This window comes from Nomascus leucogenys, chromosome 18, assembly GCF_006542625.1.
Source record: "Nomascus leucogenys isolate Asia chromosome 18, Asia_NLE_v1, whole genome shotgun sequence".
In the NCBI taxonomy this organism is placed as follows: domain Eukaryota; kingdom Metazoa; phylum Chordata; class Mammalia; order Primates; family Hylobatidae; genus Nomascus; species Nomascus leucogenys.
In genome coordinates, this window is record NC_044398.1 from 23,387,376 (window position 1) to 23,411,856 (window position 24,481).

At 38.9% G+C, this 24,481-nt stretch overlaps 1 protein-coding gene and 1 non-coding gene across 2 annotated transcripts in view; both read right to left on the reverse strand.

Moving 5' to 3' along the window:
• CFAP70 (cilia and flagella associated protein 70) overlaps positions 1-24,481 on the reverse strand; it is a 99,419-nt gene that overhangs the window by 33,036 nt on the left and 41,902 nt on the right. Inside the window, exons 13-19 of the mRNA XM_030798480.1 lie at positions 15,371-15,435; positions 14,679-14,869; positions 12,816-12,947; positions 9,088-9,213; positions 7,704-7,837; positions 7,461-7,576; positions 7,044-7,265 (exon numbers count right to left, since the gene is read on the reverse strand). Coding sequence (XP_030654340.1) covers positions 7,044-7,265; positions 7,461-7,576; positions 7,704-7,837; positions 9,088-9,213; positions 12,816-12,947; positions 14,679-14,869; positions 15,371-15,435 — 986 coding nt within the window. The remainder of the gene's footprint in view (positions 1-7,043; positions 7,266-7,460; positions 7,577-7,703; positions 7,838-9,087; positions 9,214-12,815; positions 12,948-14,678; positions 14,870-15,370; positions 15,436-24,481) is intronic.
• On the reverse strand, positions 17,541-17,644 carry LOC115831376. Its single transcript, XR_004026890.1, has one exon. It is a non-coding gene; the product is annotated as a small nucleolar RNA U13 (small nucleolar RNA).

The following is a 24,481-nucleotide window of genomic DNA, read 5'->3' on the forward strand; positions in this document are numbered from 1 at the left end:
TCATCTATGACTGCTTTCACATTACAGTAGCAGAGTTGGTTACTTATGACAGAGACTAGATGGCCCACTTTCAAATTACTGTTTTAAAAAACATTTTAAGCCGGGCATGGTGGCTCACACCTGTAATCCCAGCACTTTGGGAGGCCGAGGCGGGCGGATCATGAGGTCAGGAGATCGAGACCATCCTGGGTAATGCGGTGAAACCCCGTCTCTACTAAAAATAAAAAAAAAAGAGCCGGGCGTGGTGGCAGGCGTCTGTAGTCCCAGTTACTGGGGAGGCTGAGGCAGGAGAATGGTGTGAACCCGGGAGGCGCAGTTTGCAGTGAGCCAAGATCACGCCACTGCACTCCAGCTGGGGTGACAGAGCAAGACTCCATCTCAAAAAAAAAAAAAAAAAAAAAAAAAAAAATATATATATATATATATATATATTTTATACTTGCAACTTGTAAGAGAGTTTGCCACACCACTTCGTGCTGCTTCCATTACTGTAAATTGAACATTAGTCTTATAAATGTGATTTCAGCTGATAGAATGGAAACTAAATTACAAGAGGTAGGTAAATTAGATATATAAGAAACTGAGACAAATTAAATGGAACACATGTACATTGCTCCATTAGTGATATATGGAAGTAGAGAAATACAATATTAGGTTAAATTAAGGCAGGCAAGAGATTGGGCTATTTTGAATTACCAACAGAAGAATGTGTTGGACATGGGTTATGAGTCTAGATGAAGAAGATGGAGACTTCCAGTTAAACAGAGTAGATAGGCTATATATATATATTTCCTTATTCTTATTTCGAAAATCTCACTAAAATGAGAATTTAAAATGTATAAACCTACAAAGATGAAGCAAACAGAAGAGGAAAAATAAACTACAAGAAATATCAAAAAACCTTTGAAGGACAGAAAAGTAGATGGGAAGGACTTCTGCTTCTGGCAATTATTGACTGGGTCATTCAGACCAATTTCCCACTGAGGGCAACCAGAAAAGGTGAACAAAATATATATTTTTAAAACATGCTTGAATATACCAGAGAGCTAACCAGATAGACTCTCTAAGCACAAATCTAGGAAATGCAGAAACCCAGGGTTTCAGCTCATCATTTGAAACTATATTTTCTTTCTTTTCTTTTTTTTTTTTTTTGAGACGGAGTCTCACTCTGTCACTGAGGCTGGAGTGCAGTGGCACCATGTCGGCTCACTGCAACCTTTGTCTCCTGGGTTCAAGCAATTCTCCTGCCTCAGGCTGCCGAGTAGCTGGGATTACAGGCACCCACCACCACACCTGGCTAGTTTTTATATTTTTAGTAGAGATGGGGTTTCACCCTGTTGGCCAGTCTGGTCTCGAACTCCTGACCTCAGGTGATCCACCCATCTCGGCCTCCGAAAGTGCTGGGATTACAGGCATGAGCCACTGCACCTGGCCTGAAACTATATTTTCTTGCAGGGGTATATGAGTCTCAAGGGTGAGACTGAGAGTCTGGCAGGCTCAACTTTACTTTTGATTGACTCTCAAGGATGTGTATGGCAGACACTGGTAGACAATGACCACCAAAAGGAATCTGAGTTGAGATACCAAAGAGCTACACTCTAAGAGTAAAGGATGAAACTGAAATAGGCCTTCACAGGAATTACAAGTCATCTTCAAATCCTCTTGATCCCTCAAACTGAATTAGTTTACCAACAGAGTGCCTTATATATGATTTAAAAATAACCAGACACACAAGGATACCTGACAATATGAACCAAAACAAATAAAAAGGAGAGAAAATATAAATAGTGCCACAGGAGGTTGGGACACAAACTTTATAGTTGCCAAAGCCAGCTCAGTCATGGAGACCCTAACCCAGCGGCGCTAGAGGAATTAAAGACACACACACAGAAATATAGAGTGTGGAGTGGGAAATTGGGGCTGACAGCCTTCAGAGCTGAGAGCCATAAACAGTTTTACCCACATATTTATTGACAGCAAGCCAGTGATAAGCATTGTTTCTATAGATTATAGATTAGCTAAAAGTATACCTTATGGGAAACAAAGAGATGGGCCGAAACAAAGGGATGGGCTCTGGCTAGTTATCTGCAGCAGAAACATGTCCTTAAGGCACAGATCACTCATGCTATTGTTTGTGGTTTAAGAACGCCTTAAGTGGTTTTCCCCCTTGGGTGGGCCAGGTGTTTCCTCGCCCTCATTCCAGTAAACCCAGAACCTTCAGCCTGGGCGTCGTGGCCATCACATTTCACAGTGCTGCAGAGATTTTGTTTATGGCCAGTTTGGGGGCCAGTTTATGGCCAGATTTGGGGGCCTGTTCCCAACAATAGTCACTGTGATCAAGAAGATAAAGGTCAGATTAAGAATTTAATCAGAGAACAGTAAACTATAATAAAAGTGATGAAATGGGAATTTCAGAGCCTATTGCTCCTACACTACAAACCTGTACAGGCTGTTACTGTACTGAATACTGGAGGCAACTATAATACAATGGTAAGTATTTGTGTATCTAAACATAGAAAAGGTACAATAAAAATACAGTATTATAATATCACGGGACCACTGTCACATACGTGATTCATCATTGACTGAAACATTATGTAGTACATGACTACATTTTTATGTGTATGAAAAAACGATGCTTTGATTATGTAGGAAAATATTCTTAATCCTAGGTGATATATGCAAATATATTTTTTCTATTTTATTATTTATTAATATGTATTGTAGAATAAATTTATTTTATGCATACATGGCCTCAATATGTTTATTACTCATACTTTTCTTAGGAAGCTTCTGGAGGATGTGCTCCACCAAAATGAGGAAGCAAAGTATGAAAGAGGAAGGCACAGAATCCAAGAAATGATGCATCTTGAAGTTAAAGGAGATTTTCAGAATCACAGCAAAGGAATGTCCCAGGAGAAGAGTTACCTATCAGGCCTAGAGGGTAAGCACTGAGAATTGAAGAAGGAAGATAGAAGGCTTTGGAGGAAGAAATATCTCTAGGGGGGAAAAAATGGACTGATGCATTTTAACATCTATCTATCTGTCTATCTATCTATCTAATCTATCTATTTTTTTGAGATGGAGTCTTGCTCTGTCACCCAGGCTGGAGTGCAGTGGTGCAATCTGATCTCACTGCAACCTCTGCCTCCCAGGTTCAAGTGATTCTCCTGCCTCAGCCTCCTGAGTTTCTGGGACTACAGGTGCCCACCACTACACCCAGCTAATTTTTGTTTTTTTAGTAGAGACGGGTTTCGCCATATTTGACAAGCTGGTCTTGAACCCCTGACCTCAGGTGATCCACCCGCCTTGGCCTCCCAAAGTGCCGGGATTACAGGTGTGAGCCACCGTGCCCGGCCAAACATATCAAAAATATTGATGGGCACTTGACAATACTTTTGAAGCATGTGGGGAAGAACGCAAAAGGAACACAGAATACTAAGTTTTCTGAATAAATTAGGCAATTATTAGTTCTTGGAAAAATAAAGCTATAAAAGAAGAAAAAAACTACAGAAAGTGGCTCAGCAGAGAATAGTATGTTTATAGAAATAATAATATAAACATTGATATTGATGTGTCTTACCTGTCTAATATATTTCAGGTTCTGTCAATGCCATAGACCCTCAGGTGCATGCTCTGTATCAGGCACTTTGGCAACTACTTCTCCATGAGAGGCCCAGTCACAGTCCTGCTGCTAAGGCTGACTGCCAGCACTTGGGTTCATGGAGTCCTACTATCTAGGAACTACTTATTTCTTCACCAATGAGAGCCAGGCCCTCCCCGACCACTTGGTTGGACAGTTAGTTCAACCAGCCACATAATCTGAGTTCCTGGCTCTTCCCACCACTTCTGGATTGGACAGAATTCTACACTTTATGGTAGGGCATATGACTTCCCAAGCAGGTACCAAAAGGACCAGAGTATAAAACTTGAAAGTATGGGTGCACTTAACTCCACAGGTGATTCATTTTGACCAATGGAAGAGAAGAGACAAAATAACAGATTCTCTTTCCTTCTTCCTTCCCATATTATTCAGTCATGGGTTCTCTATATAGCCTGAATGCTTGGAGATGTCCCACAAGACTAAGCAAGTTTACCTGCAAAGCTGCAAAGCAACCAGCCGCATTCTTTGCAGTTTATTATAATGAAATGGCCAATGTAGACATAAGGTGTCACCTTACATTGGTTCATATCCGTTGTTGCCTCTCTTACTGTTTTTTCTTCACTCTGCCTGTTCTGAAATTAACTCTTCTAATTAAAGTATTAGCATTAAATTCTTGACTCAGGCTCTATTTTATATTAAATCCAGGCTAATAGAATTGATTTTACAACAAAAAATTGATATGATTACACAAAGATGATGAACATCAACTGAAAAAGAGCAACATTTCTTTTTTTTTTTTTTTTTTTGAGACGGAGTTTCACTGTGTCCCCCAGGCTGGAGTGCAGTGGCGCAATCTCAGCTCACTGCAAGCTCCGCCTCCTGGGTTCACGCCATTCTCCTGCCTCAGCCTCCCGAGTAGCTGGGACTACAGGCGCCCACCACCACGCCCAGCTAATTTTTTGTATTTTTAGTAGAAACGGGGTTTCACCATGTTAGCCAAGATGGTCTCCATCTCCTGACCTCGTGATCCACCCGTCTCGGCCTCCCAAAGTGCTGGGATTACAGGCGTGAGCCACCGCGCCCGGCCAAGAGCAACATGTCAAACTCAAAAAAATAAAGAGACATACTTAAACTTTAGAAGCATAAATCAATGATTTATTTATTTATTTATTTATTATTATTATTATTTTTTGAGATGGAGTCTCACTCTGTTGCCCAGGCTGGAGTGCAGTGGCACAGTCTCGGCTCACTGCAACCTCTGCCTCCTGGGTTCAAGCGATTCTCCTGCCTCAGCCTCCCGAGTAGCTGGGACTACAGGCATGCGCCATGAGTCCGGCTTTTTGTATTTTTGGTAGAGACTGGGTTTCACCATGTTAGCCAGGATGGTCTCGATCTCCTGACCTTGTGATCCGCCTGCCTCAGCCTCCCAGAGTGCTGGGATTACAGGCGTGAGCCACCACGCCTGGCAAATCAATGATTTAAATAACATATATAGAGAAGAGAAACAAAACCAAAACCTGGTTCTTTGAAAAGATTATGTTAGGCCTTTGTCATGACTTATCAAGAGAAAAAGGCAGAGGGTGCAAATAAACAAAATGCAAGTTGAATGGGGTAATTACTAACAAAATCCATATTAAAAATAACAAGAGGCTGGTCGTGGTGGCTCATGCCTGTAATCCCAGCACTTTGGGAGGCCGAGGCAGGCAGATCACCTGAGGTCAGGTGTTCAAGGCCAGCCTGGGCAACATGGTGAAACCCTGTCTCTACTAAAAATACAAAATTAGCCAGGTGTGGTGGCACATATCTGTAGTTCCAGCTACTTGGGAGGCTGAGGCAGAAGGATTGCTTGAACCTGGGAGGTGGAGGTTGCAGTGAGCCAAGATCGCACCACTGCACTCCAGCCTGGGTGACAGAGCAAGACTCCATCTCAGAAAAAAAAAAAAAAAAAGACTTGTAGATGAATGTCCATAGTAGTTTTATTTTAATAGTTCCAAACTAAAAACAACACAGGTATCCATCAACAGGTGAATGGATGAACTAATTGTGGTATATCCATACAATGGAATACTACTTTGCAATAAAAAGGGATGAAATATTGATATAAGCAACAACATGTTTAAATCTCAAAGTAATTATGCTTAGATAAAAAAGAGTACATACTGTGTGATTCTATTTAATTCTGGAAATTCTAGAAAATTCCAGGTGTTTTCTAGAATTCAAAAATTCTAGAAAATGCAAACTTATCTAGATAGAAAGCAGATCAGTAGTTGTCTGGAAATGGGAGCAGGAGAAAGAGATGCCCACAACTGGGCATGAGGAAAGTTTTAGGGACAATGAATATGTTCATTATGTTGATTATGGTGATGTTTTCTTGATTGTGTACATACGTCAAAATTTATCAAATTGTACATATTAAATATGTGCAGTTTATTTTTTATTTTTTATTTTTATTTTTGTTTTTTTGAGATGGGGTCTCGCTCTGTCGCCCAGGCTGGAGTGCAGTGGCGCAATCTCGGCTCACTGCAAGCTCCGCCTCCCAGGTTCACGCCATTCTCCTGCCTCAGCCTCTCCGAGTAGCTGGGACTACAGGCGCCTGCCACCACGCCCGGCTAATTTTTTTTTTTTTTTTTTTGTATTTTTAGTAGAGACGGGGTTTCACCGTGGTCTCGATCTCCTGACCTTGTGATCCGCCCGCCTCGGCCTCCCAAAGTGCTGGGATTACAAGCGTGAGCCACCGCGCCTGACAAATATGTGCAGTTTTTGAAATGTCAATTACACCTCAAACTGTTAAAAAATGTAGGCACACAAAATAATGCACATGTGCAAGGAACACACAAACGAAAACACACATACCACACATTAGAATGACTGGAGGAAAAGAGAATCACAGAACAGCAGGGGAAAGGGAGTACATAAATAAATACATTTGAGAATCATAAGAGAGGGACTTTATGTGGTAGAGAAAAAAGTGAGGGGGAAAAATGAAATTTACTCTGTTAGAATGGTACGCCTTTTAAAGACAGTAAATTCTCTAAGATTAAAACAATTGAATCTCAACAGTAGAAGTTTCAGACTACTAATCATATGAATGAGGAAATATTTAGAAGTTAAGAGTTTTTCCTGGTATCCCTGAAATAACTCAAACTCCATGTATTCATTCATTTAACAAATATTTACTGAGTGCCTACCATGTGCCAGCTTCTGTTCTTAAGGCCAGTACTTTTCTTTTTATTTTTTAAATTTTGTTTTAGAGATGGGATTTTGGTCATTCAAGCTAGAGTGCAGTGGTATGATCACAGCTCACTGCAACCTTGAACTCCTGGGCTCAAGTGATCCTCCCATCTCAGCCTCCCAGGTTGCTAGGACTACAGGTGTGAGCCACCACACCTGGCAGTAATTTTTCTAATAGCCACTCATCACCTCTATTTCCTGGCCCTACCTGCTGGGGCTTCCACCTTGATTGCTGTTGCAGAACCATTTGTGATTCCCCAAGGGCCTAAACTAGATTCTCTCTTCCCTCTTTCCTCAGTGTCTTCTACAACACCAGTGCTCTTTTGCTTTGTTACTTGTGCCTGAAGCATCCGTGCCTGAAGCTGTTTGGAGGCCTCATGAAATGCCATTTCCATTCGAATATCATTGTTTTGAATTTCATAGTACAAACCTGGGGAAAGAAAAATGTTGAAATACATATGACTATTTTCCCACTATCATATACTAAAGAATTGTATTTCACTTATTTTTCCCATATTTTACCAAAGTTTAAGAACTACGTAATGAGCCATTGAAGAAGAGAAAGGAAAACAGGAAAATCTTATAATGGGGAGAAAACACATTCAGATTGCAGGAAAATATCTACCAAGTAAAGTCCAGGCTACAACATTAGTTGGTTCCAAGCAAGTAGCATCCTCAAAGAAAATTTCTGCTTGCTCATAGTTCTCCAACAGGACAGCCAGGACACCACACAGCAACAAGCTGAGAAAAGATCACCAACATGATTAACAACATGGTCCCATGTCACATTTATGGAACCAAGACAATTTCATGTAGAAACTTATCTGTTCCTTCCCACTGATTCCTCATCTCCCTTCCACCTATATACCTGGGGATATGACTCTGGTTGAGGGAAAGGGCTTTCCGAAAACACTCTTGTGCTTTGATGTTGTCTTCAGTTAGAAGGCAGAAGGCACCATAGTCCAACCAGTGATCCAGATTCTGGGGCTCATGGACCAATCTCTAAGCATCAGGAAAGCCAAGGTTATTGTGATACTATGTCCTATTTTTATGCATACAACATCACATGGTAAACACTATAAATACTGTAAGTTCTATGAAAGCACAGATTGTGACTTCTTTTTTGCTTATCACTGAATCTCAAATGCCTAGCGCAATCACTGTTCTGGCCTTTAGTAGGTGGTTGAAAAAAGTATTAATATAATTAAAAATTTGAATCATCAAGCTATTTGTTCCTAGTGTCAGTATTCTGGTCACTTTAAACTCATCTAATACCTTGGGAGCCTAAAGATTCATTGTTTGTATATCAACCATATATAATAATTTCTGCAGTAATCTTCAGATGGCAAATATAAGTTTATCTACAAATCTGAAAAATGCACTTCATGATGAGTGAAACTATAAAAATTGCTTAAAGAAATTTAGAAAGACATAAATAAATGGGAAGACATTCCATGTTCATGGATTGGATGACTTAATATTGTTAAGATGTCAATACTATCCAAAGTAAGCTACAGATACAAGGCAATCCCTATCAAAATCCCAGTGAAATGCCTCAAAATTCTCAAAAAGTTAAACAGAGAATTACCGTATGTCCCAGCAATTTCATTCGTAAGTATATAACCAAAATAATTAAAAATAGGTACTCATACAAATGCTTACGTACAAATATTTTTTAGTTTTGAGAGTGCTTTATATTCTGGATACAAATCCTTTGTCATACATATGTTTTATAAATATTTTCTCCTAATCTGTACTTTTCCTTTTCTTTCTCTTATGACCTCCATAGAGCAAATGTTTTTAACTCTGCTCTATGGAGCAAAGTTATCCATTTATCACATTTTTCTTTGATCGATCATGCTTTGGTGTCATGTCTAAGAACTCTACCTGATTCCAGGTCAAGATTCTGTCCTATGTTTCTTCTAAAAGTGTTATAGTTTTACATTTTACATTTAGATATATGTTCCATTTGGAGTTGATTTTTGTAAAATGTTTAAGGTTGAGGTTTATTTTATTTTTTGCAATTGTTCTAACACTATTTACTGAAAAGACTATCCTTTCTCCACTGAATTTCTTTTAGGTTTGTCAAAAATTGAATGACCTTATTTGTGGGAACCTATTTTTGGACTCTAGTTTATTGTTCTATGTGTCTACTCTTTCACCATCAAGTTGGATTTTAAACAATCAAAAATGACTATCATGCCCATATTTCACAAATAATAGTAACAATCACTGGGAAGATGTTTAATTACCTCTTTATAATATGCTGCTGCCATCTCAAAGTTCTCATTGACTTCTGCTTCAAATGCAAAGAGTTGAAGCTGTTCACTGCTTTTATAAATGGTTGCAACAGTGCCTTGGACATCATCTGGCATGGTCTTGTCAATGTCAAGATGTTAGGTAGACAAAAATGAAACAATTACAAGTAGAGAGGTTTCATGAGCATAAATCCGATGTGAGATCCAGTCGTGACATCTAAAATGTTACTGACTGATGTCTATAATGACAGTCTTGCCAAAAAAGTAAAAGAATAAGAGTGAACCAGGAAAGAAATGTCAAGGGTGAAAGAGAAGCTCAGGTATCTGAATACCAACAGTCTGAGCTCATGGAAGTAAGTAAAAATTGCTTAGGGCAGAAATAACTGCCTCAATCCTCAGGGCATTCATAGTCCCTATGCAGGTCACCTCTGACCTCAAATAGCTTCCTTCATTTTCTCTAGTGTATATGACAAATATTATCATTTTTTTGTGTCATGACATGAAAAAGGTTGGCAAGCCCTTGCTAGGGTCTTTAAATGTGAAGAAAACAGGAGATTAAGGGTAAACCTTTAGAAGCCAAATCTATAGTTTTAGTAGGAAATATGGACTGATAGATCCTTCAAAGGAAACAAAAAGGTAGGAGGAAAACCAGAAAAAGAATATATCCTATACACACAGATTGGGAGAGCAGGTCTGGTGTAATTAGGAATCTCCTGAGTCAGAAGCTATGGTCAAGAAAGAGTCCACAAAATTCATTAATTAGAAGTCAGAATAATATTAGTGATTTTAATAAGGATAATTGCTAAGAAATGTGGACAGTAAAGCCAAATTTGAGATAGGCCAAAGAGAGTTTCTGATCATTAATTAATGCTTTTGTCCTGTTCTTTTTAGTTTTGATTATCTTACCCCAAATCCCTGTAGCAATGCACTTCTACACCCAAAACAGAATATTCTAATATCCCACTCCCAGAACCAACACTCCATGTCTTGTCTTCCACCTATTTGTTACTTAGCCCACTGAAAACTGCTGACTTTATTTCCTTCAGTTCCAATAAGCCCATCACTTCCCAAATGGATCAGTCTGAACCTCATGATTACTCACTCAGGCTACTCTCTCACCAGCATACTTTCATCTCAGGCATCCTTGTCCTTCTCCTGCATTTGTCCTGAAAATTCTCAAATTAAAACAATAGTACAATCTGACTTCTTCATTCTAAGACAAGAGCAGCTAACTGGTCCTAAGGAAAACTGCATAGACACAGAGATTGGTATCTAATCTGCCACAAACTCTTGGTGGCATTCAGTCTTAGCTGGAGACCTTTAATACCCTTAGTAATCTATGTATTTGTCTTTGCTTAGCAGCATATTCCATAATGCTTTGCAGTATCTAAGTTTTCTTCTCTTTCTTCAAGTTTTTCTTTCAATCCTCATCCCCTTCACTTTCAGTAAAGACCTTACTTCACAGAGATAATAGATATCATTAAGTAAGAAATCCCTCAACTATTATACTCCCTAGCTAAATTATTTATTTCTGGATCTATTGTATCGCTTTCTTTTCAGCCTCAGAGATAGAGGTATTGCAGCCTTCACTGTTTCAAAGTTAATCCTTCCATTTAAATTCTTGGTCCTTTCCCAGGTGTATACCCTGAGCCTGCCATCAATTATCCCCTCTCTTTCCTCAATTTTCAGCTTCTCCCACTCTGCTGACTTTTTCCCAGACCTGTGGATGTGCTCAAGTCTTTTTCATCTTACAAAGAAAATCCCAGGCCAGGAGCGGGTGGCTCATGCCTGTAATCCCAGCACTTTGGAAGGCCATGGCTGGTGGATCGCTTGAGTCCGAGAGTTCGAGACCAGCCTGGGCAATATGGTGAAACCCCACCTCTACAAAAACATACACAAATTAGCTAGGCGTGGTGTGCACCTGTAGTCCCAGCTACTTGAGAGGCTGAGGTGGCAGGATTGCTTGAGCCTGGGAAGTTGAGGCTATAGTGAGCCACGATTGCACTGCTGCACTCCAGCCTGGGCGAGAAAGAAAGAAAGAGAGAAAGGGAAAGAGAGAGAGAGAAAGAGAAAGAAAGAAATGAAGGAAGGAAGGGAGGGAGGAAGGGAGGGAAGAAAATCCCTATAACTTCTAGCTACTACTTTTCCAGTTTTTCCTTCATCATCCAACTTGAATTTATATTCATCTGTTTCTTGATTGCTCATTTACTCCTCAATTCATCATAATTTGAATCCTCCCATTAGCCCAATAATATTGCTATGTAAAGGTTAACAATAACTTCCTTATTGTCAAATCCAGTGAAGACTTCAGATTTGTTTTTCTTGAATTCCTAGGAGTATTTAACAATGTTGACCACTTTTCCTTAAAATTCTTTTCCTTTGGCTTCTGTGACACCATTGTCTCTGGCTCTTTGCCTCTTTAACAATCCCACTTGTCTCTTTCAATTTTTTCATTCATTCCTTAAATGTTGGTATTTCCTAGGGTTCTACTGCCAGCTCTCTTCTCTCTTGTTTTTCTCAGGCAGCTCATCTACGACCATAGCATCCATATATCATGGCTCTCCAAATCTCATCTCTAGCTCAGATCTCTATCTTGGGCAAAACCCCACTAGAGCCTATGTTCAAAAGCGAATTCAGTACCATCTGCCTCCCACCAAATTTACTCATAATTACATTCCATGTCCTGGTTAATGTTTTTCTTTTCTTTTTAGTATCAACCAAGAAGTATTGAATGGTATCAATTACCCATTGAAACTTAAACTTTTTCCTCATTATGCAATAATCAACTAACATCACAGTTTTGTCACCTCTAACTCATCCTCCATAGTGCTATCAGAGTGTTTTAGCAAATGTAAACCTGATCATATTATACCTCAGTGTAAAATAATTCAGTGTATTGCTCCCAACTACTAGTGAGGAAAAAGTCAAAACTTCTTTTTCTCATGCTCCACTCTCAATTGCTTTTCAAATCAAATCATCCATGCCCAAGGCAGGACTGTTCTCTTAATCCTTTGATGCTGGACACTCCTGTCCTACCTCCTGCAGGAAGACAGAACAAAGTGAAACAAGAGGTGATGGTGGTAGAGAAGAAAAACAAGGAAGGGAAAGGCAAATAAAGAATTTGAGGAGGCATAGATGGTTAGACACTACCAGGGGACAAAAAGACTGACTTTGTCACTGGTTTCAAATAAACTACCCCTGAATACAAACAAAAATAAGCAAATGAAGGCAAGATGCAAGACTTACAAATATAAACAGAAAAGTGGGTGGGACAGCAGACCACCAGTCAAACAGAAAAGGCATGTTTGAAGTGTCACTGTCATTTGGGTATAATATCTGAAAACTCAGTTTTTCTCTGCTTTTATGATCTTCAATAAAAAATCAAGAATTGTACCTGTTCACAGAATAAATAGAATGATAATTTTCATTTCATAATTTATGCAACCTATTTTTTCTATTTTTGACAATTCCATCACATTTTTTAAAGTTGTGAAATTTATTTTTCTAGGAAATTGAAAGAGCATATCTCCTTGTTTTTTTCCAAAATTAGTCTTAAACTAATTAGGTTTAGGCAGTTTCTTACTCATCTTTGTGTTTTCAGTGCCTAGCACAGAGCAGACACTTCAATAAATATTTGTTGAATAAACAAAGGAAGGAATCATTCATAGAAGACTCTGATGCTCTACAGAGAAAAGAAAGTGCTCTCAGTTCTTGACACGTACCTGGTTTAGGGCTACATGCATCTGATCTACTAAGAACACATAGAGCTCACTGATAAATGTCTGCAGTTCCTCCTGGCTTTCAAATGATGTTGTCTTCAAGTATTTATCTCTCACAATCTTTACCACAGCATGCTGCAAGACACACAGATCACCCATCTGATAATACAGTCCAGCACCATGGTGAGAGCATGGGTCTCTCTAGGGCTTTCTGGTCTAAAGCTGATCAAAATTTCAGAAGGCAATTGATTTCTCCCTTGGTGGGTGGTAGACTATCGGCTCTCCAAATTTCCCCCAATCAGCATAGTCTGTATGATTTCTTCTTTCCTTAACGTCACCATCATCACTAATTGAAGCAACACAGAGCTCATACTACATGAAGAGAATCATAAAGCTGAAGAAAATCTGAGCATTAGGTTTAGGCATTATGTCTCTCATGGTGGCCATATGGTTCAAAGGGGAAAGGGAGAAAGGGCTGGGCTGAGAATCCAGAGAATGGAATTCTGGTTCTAATGCTGCCACTGTACAACTTCATAAATTATTTTACACTTTGGTACCTCAGCTTCCTCATTTGTTAAGAGGATATGTAGTTCTGGTATTATTATTTTACTTTAGAAGATGATTGAGAAGCCAAAGAGAGATAACAAGCATAGAAGCTTAAAATGCTGTACAAATATAAACATAGCACGTTGCTATAGCCAGGACAGCTTCTCCTTTTTTCCCCACTAAGGTAACATTATTGCCAGGTTTTATAATCCATGCATTATATTATTTAATTCTCATAATGACCCTATGTGATAATATTAACCTCATCCCTGTTGTTAGGTAAAGAAACTGAGGCACAGAGAGATAAAGTCACGTTTCAAGGTCACCCAACTAGTAAATGTGGAACCAAGAGTCAAACTGAGACATGACTACACCACCTGCTGAGAATACCCTCTTGCTTCCATGAATATTCATTGTTTTTCACTCTATGACTTCCGTGTTCTTTCTTTATATCTGTTTAGTACAGTACAGGACACATAGTAAATGTGTGTACAAAGGCAGTGTAGTGTAGCAGTTAAGAATGTGAGTTCTGGATCCAGACTGCCTGAATTTAAATCCCAACATTGATCTTTACTATCTCTGTGACTTTGGATAAATTCCTTAGCCAACTAATATTTCATTTTCCCATCTATAAAATGAGCAACACCTACTTTATAGGATTGTTATAAGGATTAAATTAGTAAAATATGAAGCATTGATAAATTGGCCTGGAAAACAGCAAACATGCAATAAATGTTAGCCATTATTATTCAAGAAATGATTATTAACTATTTCTCAAATTTTAGTGATTCTATAGATTAGGGAAAGATTTGGGGTTTTTTGTTTTTGTTTATACATTCTGAATTTTAAAAAGTAAAATGTAATGCCAGTAATTAAATGTATCCTAACTCAAGACATGCTACTCTAGTCCTAATGGTTAAGGCCTCCTTTCTGATAACTGTTTCGTCTTCAATTTTAAAACTAAAATTAATTTTTTTGGAGAGATTTGAATGAGAGGCAAGAAGAATTAATTATGGAGTCAGTACCAGACAGAGTTTCTGCCTCCTATAGTGACAATGAAATCTGGTACAAAATCTGGCCCAGCCTCAAGTGAATAATTAGTTTCTTAAAAGCTCCCATTCAGAATATATGTAATAATTTATTCCAAGACTGAAGGAATGGAGCTTCTCCTGACACTCTATCATAGAGAACTTAGCTCTTTGCCCCAACCAAGAAAGGTAAGAGTATAGCTGAACATAATCAGAGGAGAAAATGTGATCTGAATGTGGAGAACTTGCTCCATAAAAACCCATGGAGTAATTAAACAAGTGAATGTTTTACCTTGAGTTGTTCTTTGAAAGCAAAGTATTTTCCAGAGCAATTAAGTTCATAGCTGAGTTGGCACTTCTGCTCCTCCAAGGTTTCACTATCCATATCACTCTCCAGTTTGGCCACCTGTTTTCCAAACATTCTGTAGTACTCATCTAGAATGGCTCTAGAAATATTCTTGATCTGTATGTGGTAGTCACTCACTGCCTAAGAAAATACAAAACATCTGGTAGACACCTCAGAGAGGTCAAGAGCATGGATTGGAAGTCTAAAACTGGATTTGGTTTTATGTTCCATGATACTTTACTTGTTTGTTTGGATTTGTTTGTTTTAGAGACAAGGTCTCTGTCGCCCAGGCTGGAGTGCAGCGGTATGATCATGGCTCACTCCTCCCTTGAACTCCTGACCTCAAGCGACCCTCCTGCCTCAGCCTCCCTAGTAGCTGAGACTACAGGTGCGTGCCACCACACCCAGTAATACTTTAAATGTAAAATGCCCTTTTCTTCCCAGCTGAGAGACCATCAGCCAAAGATTAAACACTGTATGCTATATTCCGTTGATCACAAATGGAAACAGCAATGAAAATACATAAAGCTTCAAACAAGTTTTCACCCCTTCTGGAAGACACATTAAAGAGTCCCTGCAATTATCAAGTGCATGCACTCAATATCTTATTACTTATCATTTCATCTTGGCTTTGGCACTTGCCTTCTGAGCTCCTCCTGTCCGACGGGTAAGAGGAGGCCTTGGAGGAATCATTTCCTTGACCCTGTACCAGGAAAGAATAAAAATAAAAAACAAAAAAACATTTTATTATCTACAGATGTATATTTTCTTATATCTTAACCTCAAAGTGTCCGGGTGGGGGAGATCTGAGGTCTGTTCCCCCACTGCACTTGAGCACTGTGCTATTCTCTCATGTAAAATCCTAGATGTGAACCACAGCAAAGTATATGGCTATGGATCATACAGAAGGGAGGTCAGGAAGCAGCTACTCAGGGAGTATCTAAGTTGTATTTTTGGTTAATTTGAGCCCTGGCTTTACCCTTACATATTTAAAAACTTGTGGTATACAAGGGCTGTTTGACTGGGGTTTTGGAAAGAAATGGGTGTCAACATTTTAGAGGCACTCAGTAGCATCTCTGAAAACAATGATTTGGAAAGCAGAGTGGAATAGGCAAGCAAAACCTCTTCTTTCCTCCCCGTCTACAATAAAAGTGTACTCTTGAAATAATTTATAGGACTGCATTAAATTACAATAATGCTACCAAACCTTAAGGTGAGTAAAAAACCACATTTTGTCAATGTCAAACTACTTATGTCAAAACCTCTACCTTCTATTTTCAGAAGCCCTTACAAGAACCTGGAAGGAATTAAGTTATAGCTCTTCCCCCTTTTAGTTTCAGGTTCTTGCTAAATATATTATACTACCTTGAAGTCCACAATCAAACTCACAAAATCTATTTTTCTTACTAGGTCCTATGTAATGATATACCTCTGTTCATAATTACTAATTTTAATTCTATTTATGTAAATAGGTAATCTATTTATATTATTCAAAATTTAGAAGGTATGAAACTGTATAGCAAAATATCTCCTTCCAACCTTATTGCCCAGCCTCCTAGTTTCCTCTCCAGAGACAATGTTATTCATTCAAAATAGATGCTGAGAGGCCAGGCATGGTGGCTCATGCCTATAATCCTAGCACTTTGAGAGGCCGAGGCGGGTGGATTGCCTGAGCTTAGGAGTTCGAGACCAGGCTGGGAAACATAGTGAAATCCTGCCTCTACTAAAATGAAAAAAATTAGCTGGATGTGGTGGTGTGTGCCTGTAGTTCCAGCTACTCAGGAGGCTGCGACATGTGAATTTCTTGAACCTGGGAGGCAGAGGTTGCAGTGAGCTGAGATCGCACCACTGCATTCCAGCCTGGGCCACAGGGCAAGACTCTATCTCCCCAAAAATAAAAAAATAAAAATAGATACTGAGTGCTTATTGTCCATCAGGTAGTTTTCTAGGTTTGGGAATAGAGCATTAAACAAAATAGACAAAAATTCTTACCCCCATGGAGCTTACATTCTAGTAGGGAAAGAAAGACAATAAATAAGATAAACAAACAAGATAAATATGCTAGTAATATGTCCCATAGGGAAAAATAATGCAGGAAGGCAGACAGACTCTACTGGGGGATTGAGGGTGGTGGAATGCAGGAGCATATTTCACCAGGAAGGCCTCGCTGAGATGATAACGTTTGAGTAAAGACCTGAGGGAAGTGAGGAAGCAACTGACATAGTTTGGATATTTGTCCCCATCCAAATCTCATGTTGAATTATAATCCCCAGTGTTGGAAGCGGGGCCTGGTGGGAAGTGTCGGGTCATGGAGGTGGATGCCTCATGGCTTGGTGCTGTCTTCATGATAGTGAGTAAGTGCTTGCAAGATCTGGTCATTTAAAAATGTGTGGCACCTCCCCCAACTCCCTCCCTGTTCTCTCTGTCTTTTGCTCCTGTTTTGACAATGAAATATTATTTGGTAATAAAGAAATTAAGTATTGATATATGCCACAATATGAATAAACCTTAACAACATTAGATTAAATGAAAGAAGCCAGTCACCACATACTATATGATTCCAGAGTTGGTAAATCTATAGAGAAAAAAAGTAGATAAACGGCTGCTTAGGCTTGGGGGTTCAGGGTGGTGGAGTTGGCACAATGGTTGAGAGGAAAAGGAGAATGACTGCTAATGTACATGGCATTTCAACTTTTGGGGTAATGATAGTATTTATAAAGTTGATTATGGAATGGCTACACAATTCTGTGAGTATACTAAAAGCCACTGAATTGTACACTTTATTTTATTTTTATTTTTCTAAGTTCACATCAGACAGGTAATATGATGATGTCACAACAAGGCTTGAGGGAGGTACAGCTCATGCATGAGCATGAACACCCAATCATCACGCTTATGAACTACAAAGGGATCAGAATTGGATACTTTAAATGGGTGAACAAAATGAAAGAAAAGGTGATGGTGGTAGAGAAGTATATGGTATGTGAATAATATCTCGATAAAGCTATCATTAGAAAATAAAAAAGGGCTGGGCGCGGTGGCTCACGCTTGTAATCCCAGCACTTTGGGAGGCTGAGGCGGGTGGATCACGAGGTCAGGAGATCGAGACCACGGTGAAACCCCGTCTCTACTAAAAACACAAAAAATTAGCCGGACGTGGTGGCGGGCGCCTGTAGTCCCAGCTACTTCGAGAGGCTGAGGCAGGAGAATGGCGTGAACCCGGGAGGCAGAGCTTGCAGTGAGCCGAGATCGCGCCACACCACTGCACTCCAGCCTGGGTGACAGAGCAAGACTCCGTCTCAAAAAAAAAAAAAAAAAGAAAGAAAATGAAAAAGAAGAAATTGAAGGGTAGAATGGTAGACGTGAGGAAACTTACATCTAAGTATATCTTACATGTTACATGTAAGTCCCAGATGAGGGACTACTATGGCTCTGACCAGAGTATGTGAGAATTAGGAGAGGTTCAGCTTGAAATATAAATGTGGGAGCCATCAGTGTATAGATGGTATTTAGAGCCACGAGACTAGATAGAAACCAAGGAAATAAGTATAGATAGAAAAGGTGTTCAAGCACTGAGCTCTGGGGGACTCCAACATTTAGATGCTGGAGAGATAAAGAAGGCCAGGGAGGAAGGAACACAAAGCCAGGAGAGTATAGTGTCCTTACAACCAAGTGAAGAGAGCTCCTTAAGGAGGGTTGAGTAGTTAAATGCTGATGACAGGTCAAAATGACTGCAAGAACAGACCACTGGATTTAACAATGTGGTGGTCATTGATAAGCTTGATAACATTTATCTGAAGGCAAGTTATTGGAAGTGAGTTACCTGATCAAAGAGTTAAAAGATCCACGAATTTGTATTTAGATAGCATTACCAAATTGCCCTCCACTGGAATTTTACCCAGTTTATGCTCGCACCAGCTTATATGAGAGGACCTGTTTCCAAACATCCTCAACAACAACACAATAAGTTATCAAGCTTTTTTTATTTCAGCAATTAAAAAAGGTACTTCAGCATAGTTTTAATTTGCATTTCTTTTATTACAGAAATAGTTTAGTTTCTTTTCATATGTTGAAGACTGCTTTAAATTTAGGTATATTCTTATACAGTGACATAGATTTAGCAGTTTGGTATACACATGCCTCAGGCTCAGCCTGCAACCAAAGGCAAATAATCTTTTATAAGTATTGACTATAATTTTTTCTTTTCTTTTTTTTTTTTTTTTTTTTTTTGAGACAGGGTCTCGCTCTGTTGCCAGGCTGGAGTACAGTGGCATGATCACAGCTCACTGCAGCCTGGATCTCCAGGCTCAAGCAATCCTCCTGCCTCAGCACCCCCACCGCCCCCCACCACCGGGTAGCTCGGACTACAGGTATGCACTACCACACCCAACTAATTTTTTTATTTTTAATAGAGATGAGGTCTTGCTATGTTGCCCAGGCTGGTCACAAACTTCTGAGGTCAAGCAATCTTCCTGCCTCAGCCTCCCAAAGTGCTAGGATTACAGGTGTGAACCACCATACCCAGCCTAAGTACAATTTTCTATTGTTGCCATTCTTTTTTTTTTTTTTGAGATGGAGTCTCGCTCTGTTGCCCAGGCTGGAGTGCAGTGGCACAACCTTGGCTCACTGCAAGCTCTGCCTCCTGGGTTCACACCATTCTCCTGCCTCAGCCTCCTGAGTAGCTGGGACTACAGGCGCCTGCCACTAGGCCTGGCTAATTTTTTTGTATTTTTAGTAGAGACAGTGTTTCACTGTGTTAGCCAGGATGGTCTCGATCTTTTGACCTCGTGATCCACCTGCCTTGGCCTCCCAAAGTGCTGGGATTACAGGCATGAGCCGCCACACCCGGCCTATTGTTGCCATTCTAATTAGCTTTTGCTCTATAATTTTATCACTTGGCCTAGCTTGGAGAAGAAATGCCTTCCAAAAAAAAACTTATTGCTAATAACTGTTTCTCACAAAAAAGTCCAAAAACATTTAAACATTGATAAACCACAGTTTTTAAAGTACTATATAGAGTACTTTATATACTATAAGTGGATAAAAAGTTTCAGGATATAAAAGTCATAAAAATTGCTTCTGTATTTGTTGTAAAACTGTCATTAAGGATACTGTTATACTGTCACTCTATATTCTCCTATGTAAGAGCCCAAATGACAAATCTGTTTTAGAATTTAATGCCAGGAATAAATGTGGTCTCTTTTGTGACTAATGTGCTTCTTTCTTTATGATTAAAATTATATAACTTATAGGGCTTCCCTTTTTGTTGGACAGCTCAGATTTGATGCTTATTTATGAGAGCTCTATTTAATGCAGCCTTCCTTTTCCATCGTTTTGAGTTTTTGACTATTTCTAGATTATCACTTTTATTTTGTATGTCATTTATGGTAATTTTTTTTTTTTTTGAGACGGAGTTTTTTGCTCTTGTCATCCAGGCTAGAGTGCAATGACATGATCTCAGCTCACTGCAACCTCCGCTTCCTGGGTTCAAGCAATTCTCCTGCCTCAGCCTCCCAAGTAGCTAGGACTACAGGCACCTGCCACCACACCCGGCTAATTTTTATATTTTTAGTAGAGGCAGGGTTTCCCCACATTGGCCAGGCTGGTGTCGAACTCCTGACCTCAGGTGATTCACCTACCTCAGCCTCTCAAAGGGCTGGGATTACAGGCGTGAGCCACTGCACCTGGCCCATTTATGGTAAATATTATTAGATTATTTTTGGAAGGGGACTAAATGCAAAGTTTTTAAAAACTCAAGAACTCTCAGGGATAAAAGATGAATGTGCCATTATAAACAGGTAATTCTCAAAAGAAACTTCCAAATTATTGATAATTATGTGTAAAAATGTTTCACTACACAATTTACAATGTGGATTAAAATTAAAATGAGAAACTTTTCTCCCCATCAAAATAGCAAAAATAAAAAAGTATTGTGTTGGTGAATATGTGAAGAAAAAGTAGTCTCATATATCACTTACAGAACTGTAAATTTTTTGGAAGGCAATTTGGGGATATTTATCTAAAGTCTTAAAAATACATGTAATAAATAGTCTCCAAGGTAGAAGCTGCTATTTCCTTTCATCTTTATTTGAGTATAATGCTGCTCACATCAAGAGGTAAAGTCTAGATGTCAGCAAAACGACAGAGCGGTTAACTCTAAACTCCCATCCCGCCAGATAAACTTAAAAAAAAAAAACACCAGAAACTGAAACTGTCAGAACCAACTTGTTAGAATGTTGGGAAAAAATGGTTTACAGTAACAAAGAGAATGCTGAATCCAGAAAAAGGCAATTCTAAATCGGCAGGAAAGCTTTGTGGCATTTTTACTTGCTCTTGCTCCACTGCACACTGCATCCCCAGCTCAGGAGCAGTCTCAATGGTGGCAGCCTGGATTTCTAGTGTGGCACACTGGCCCCTGATTCTGGAGGGAGCAGAGCAGACCTTATTCTCAAATTACTGTATTTGTTCTAGCTTGTCTGGGACTGCCTGAGAGTCTGGTGCAAGGCACTCATCTCTGTTTCTCCTACTCAGTGTGGAAAAGCACTGAAACCTACACAAGGCAGAAAAGTATTGTTCAAAAACATTGTAAGGTTATCAAATCCCCAAAGCTGTTTGGGGCAAAGCATTATGGTTGAGACATACAATAGACCACCTAAAGCCTGAGAAGAAAAGCTGGAGAGTTTCTTTGGAAATTAGAGCATTCAAAAGTACTTGTGTGTACTGGGAAATTCAGAAAGCCACATGTATGCCCAGGACAGGATGTATGCTTAAAGGTGACCAGAGAAGACCCTATGCTTTCACTACTGATTGATCTACAGGTTCAGTATAAGCAGGAAGTAAAGGCTGAGGCAGAAATATAAATGGCCTGGTTAAATGTTAAAAGAATGCCTCAGCACAGAGCCATCTGTAAAGATTGGCAGAAAAGATTTTTTGTTTTGTTTTTGTTTGTATTTAGATCCTGGCATTCAAGGATATCTGTCAAAACACTGGCTGAACACAAGTTACACCTTCAACAATAAACAGCAGCTGAACGTAGCGAAGGGAAAAGTTTGATTTCCAAAATTCCCACGTGATAGTATCCACATGTCCAGTTTTCAACAATGATAAAATACAAATAGTACAAATAAATAAAAGTATGACTCTTTCAAAGAAAAAAATATAGAAATTCTCCCTAAAGAAGCCCAGGCATCAAACTTACTACATTAAATCAACTTTCAAGTACATTAAATCAACTTACAAGTACATTAAATCAACTTTCCTATACACACTCAAAGAGCTCAAGGAAGCCACAGACAAAACAAAGAGAAAAAAGGAAAGCAATGTATGAACAAAATTAGAGTATCAGTAGAAATAGAAATTATTTTTTAAAAAAGCAAGAAGTCTGGAGCTTAAAAGTACAGTATTTGGAATAAAAAATTCACTAAAGGGTTCAACAGCAGATTTGATCAGGCAGAAGAAAGAATCGGCAAAACTGAAGATGGAACAATTAAAATAATTCAGTCTGAGGAACAGAAAGAAAAAAGAATGAAGAAAAGTGAACAGAATTTAAGACCTATAGGATGCCAACAAGCTGACCAGCATACACATTATGGAAGTTCTGGAAGAAATTTCCCCCTTTCTAGAGAAGAAAGGGGGAAGAAAGAATTTTGAAGAAATAATGGCCCAAAACTTCCCAAATTTGGTGAAAGATATGAATCAACACATCCAAGAAACTTAATAAACTCCAAGCAGGAAAAACTCATATGTCCACACTAAAACACACCATAGTCAAATTGTCAAAACACAAAGACAAAGAAAAAATATCAAAAACAGCAACATCGGTGTGACTTGTCACATACAAGTGATCCTCAATAAGATTAACAGCTGATTTCTTATCAAAACGACGGAGGCCAGAAGTCACTGAGATGACATATTTAAAGCCTGAAAGAAAAAAAATTGACAACTAAGAATTCTACATCCAGGTGTCTCATGCCTATAATCCCAGCACTTTGGGAGGCTGAGGAGGGATGACCACTTGAGGCCAAGAGATTGAGACCAGCCTGGGAAACATAGTGAGACTATGTCTCTACAAAAATTACAGAAAAAAAAGGTAAAAGAATTCTATATCCAGTAAATTATCCTTCAAAAGTGAAGAAGACATTAAGACAATCCCAGATAAACAAAATTAAGACAGTTTGATAATAGGACCTACCTCATAAGGAATGCTAAAGGGAGTCCTTCAGGCTGAAATGACAGGACACTAGTCAGTAACTTGAAGCCAGATGAAGGAATAAAGAACACTAGTAAAGGTAAATATGAAAGCCAGTATTATTGTACTTTCAACTTGTAACTCCTCTTTCTCTTCTCTTTTTTTTTGATGACAAATGCATAAAATAATAATGATAAGTCTATGTTAATAGGCACACAATAGATAAATATGTAATCTGTGACAGTAACAAGGTAACGGGAGGGATGGAGATGTATAGGAGCAGAGTGTACAGTACTGAAATTAAGTTTGTATTCAAACAAAGCTGTTACAGGTTTAAGATGCTAATTGTTGTCTCCAAGTTAATTACTAAGACAACAACTAAAAAAATATACAGAAAAGGAAAGAAGAGGGAAATCCAAATGGTATACTGCAAAAAATCAACTAAATATAAAAAGGCAGCAATAAAGGAACTGAAGAACAAACAAATAAGACATGTAGATAACAAACAGATAAATGGCAGAAGTAAATCCTTCTCTATCAGTAATCACATTAAATGTAAATGGATTAAACTTTCCTATTAAAAAGCAGACACTGGCAGATTAGATTAGAAAAACTCACACAGAATCCATCTATCTGCCATCTACAAGATACTCCCTTTAGATATAAGGACAGAAGGAAGTCAAAGGTAGGATAAAATCAGATATTCCATACAAATAGTAAAAAAGAGCTGAGATGGCTATATTGTCAGACAAAATAAACTTCAATAAACAGAGGGTACAAGAGACAAATAAGGACATTAAATATTGATAAAAGGTTCAATACAGCAATAAAATACAACATTTATAAACATATACAACAGAACCCCATACAACATTTATAAACATATACAACAGAACCCCAAAATTTATAAAGCAAAAACTGGCAGAATTGAAGGGAGAAACTGATAGTCCTACAATAATAGAGACTTCAATACTCTACTTTCAATAATGGATAAAACAACCAGACAGGAGATTAATAAAAAAATAAAGGATTTGGGCCAGGCATGGTGGTTCATGCCTGTAATCCTAGCACTTTGGGAGGCTGAGGTGGGCAGATTGCCTGAGCTCAGGAGTTCGAGACCAGCCTGGGCAACACAGTGAAACTCCATCTCTACTAAAATACAAAAAAAAAAAAAAAAAAAAAAAAAAAAATGCTGGGCGCGGCAGTGTGCTCCTATAGTCCCAGCTACTTAGGAGGCTGAGGCAGGAGAATTGCTTGAACCCAGCAGGCAGAGGTTGCAGTGAGCCAAGATCATGCCACTGCACTCCAGCCTGGGTGACAGAGCAAGACTCTATCTAAAAAAAGAAAGAAAGAAAGGATTTGAACAACCCTATAAACCAATTAGACCTAACAGACATATATAGAACATTCCACCCAATAACAACAGATTACACATTCTTCTCAAGTGCACATAGAACATTCTGCAGGGTATACCATATGTCAGGCCACAAAACAAGTATCAATAAATTTTAAAAGATTAAAATCATGGCTGAGCATGATGGCTCATGCCTGTAATCCCATC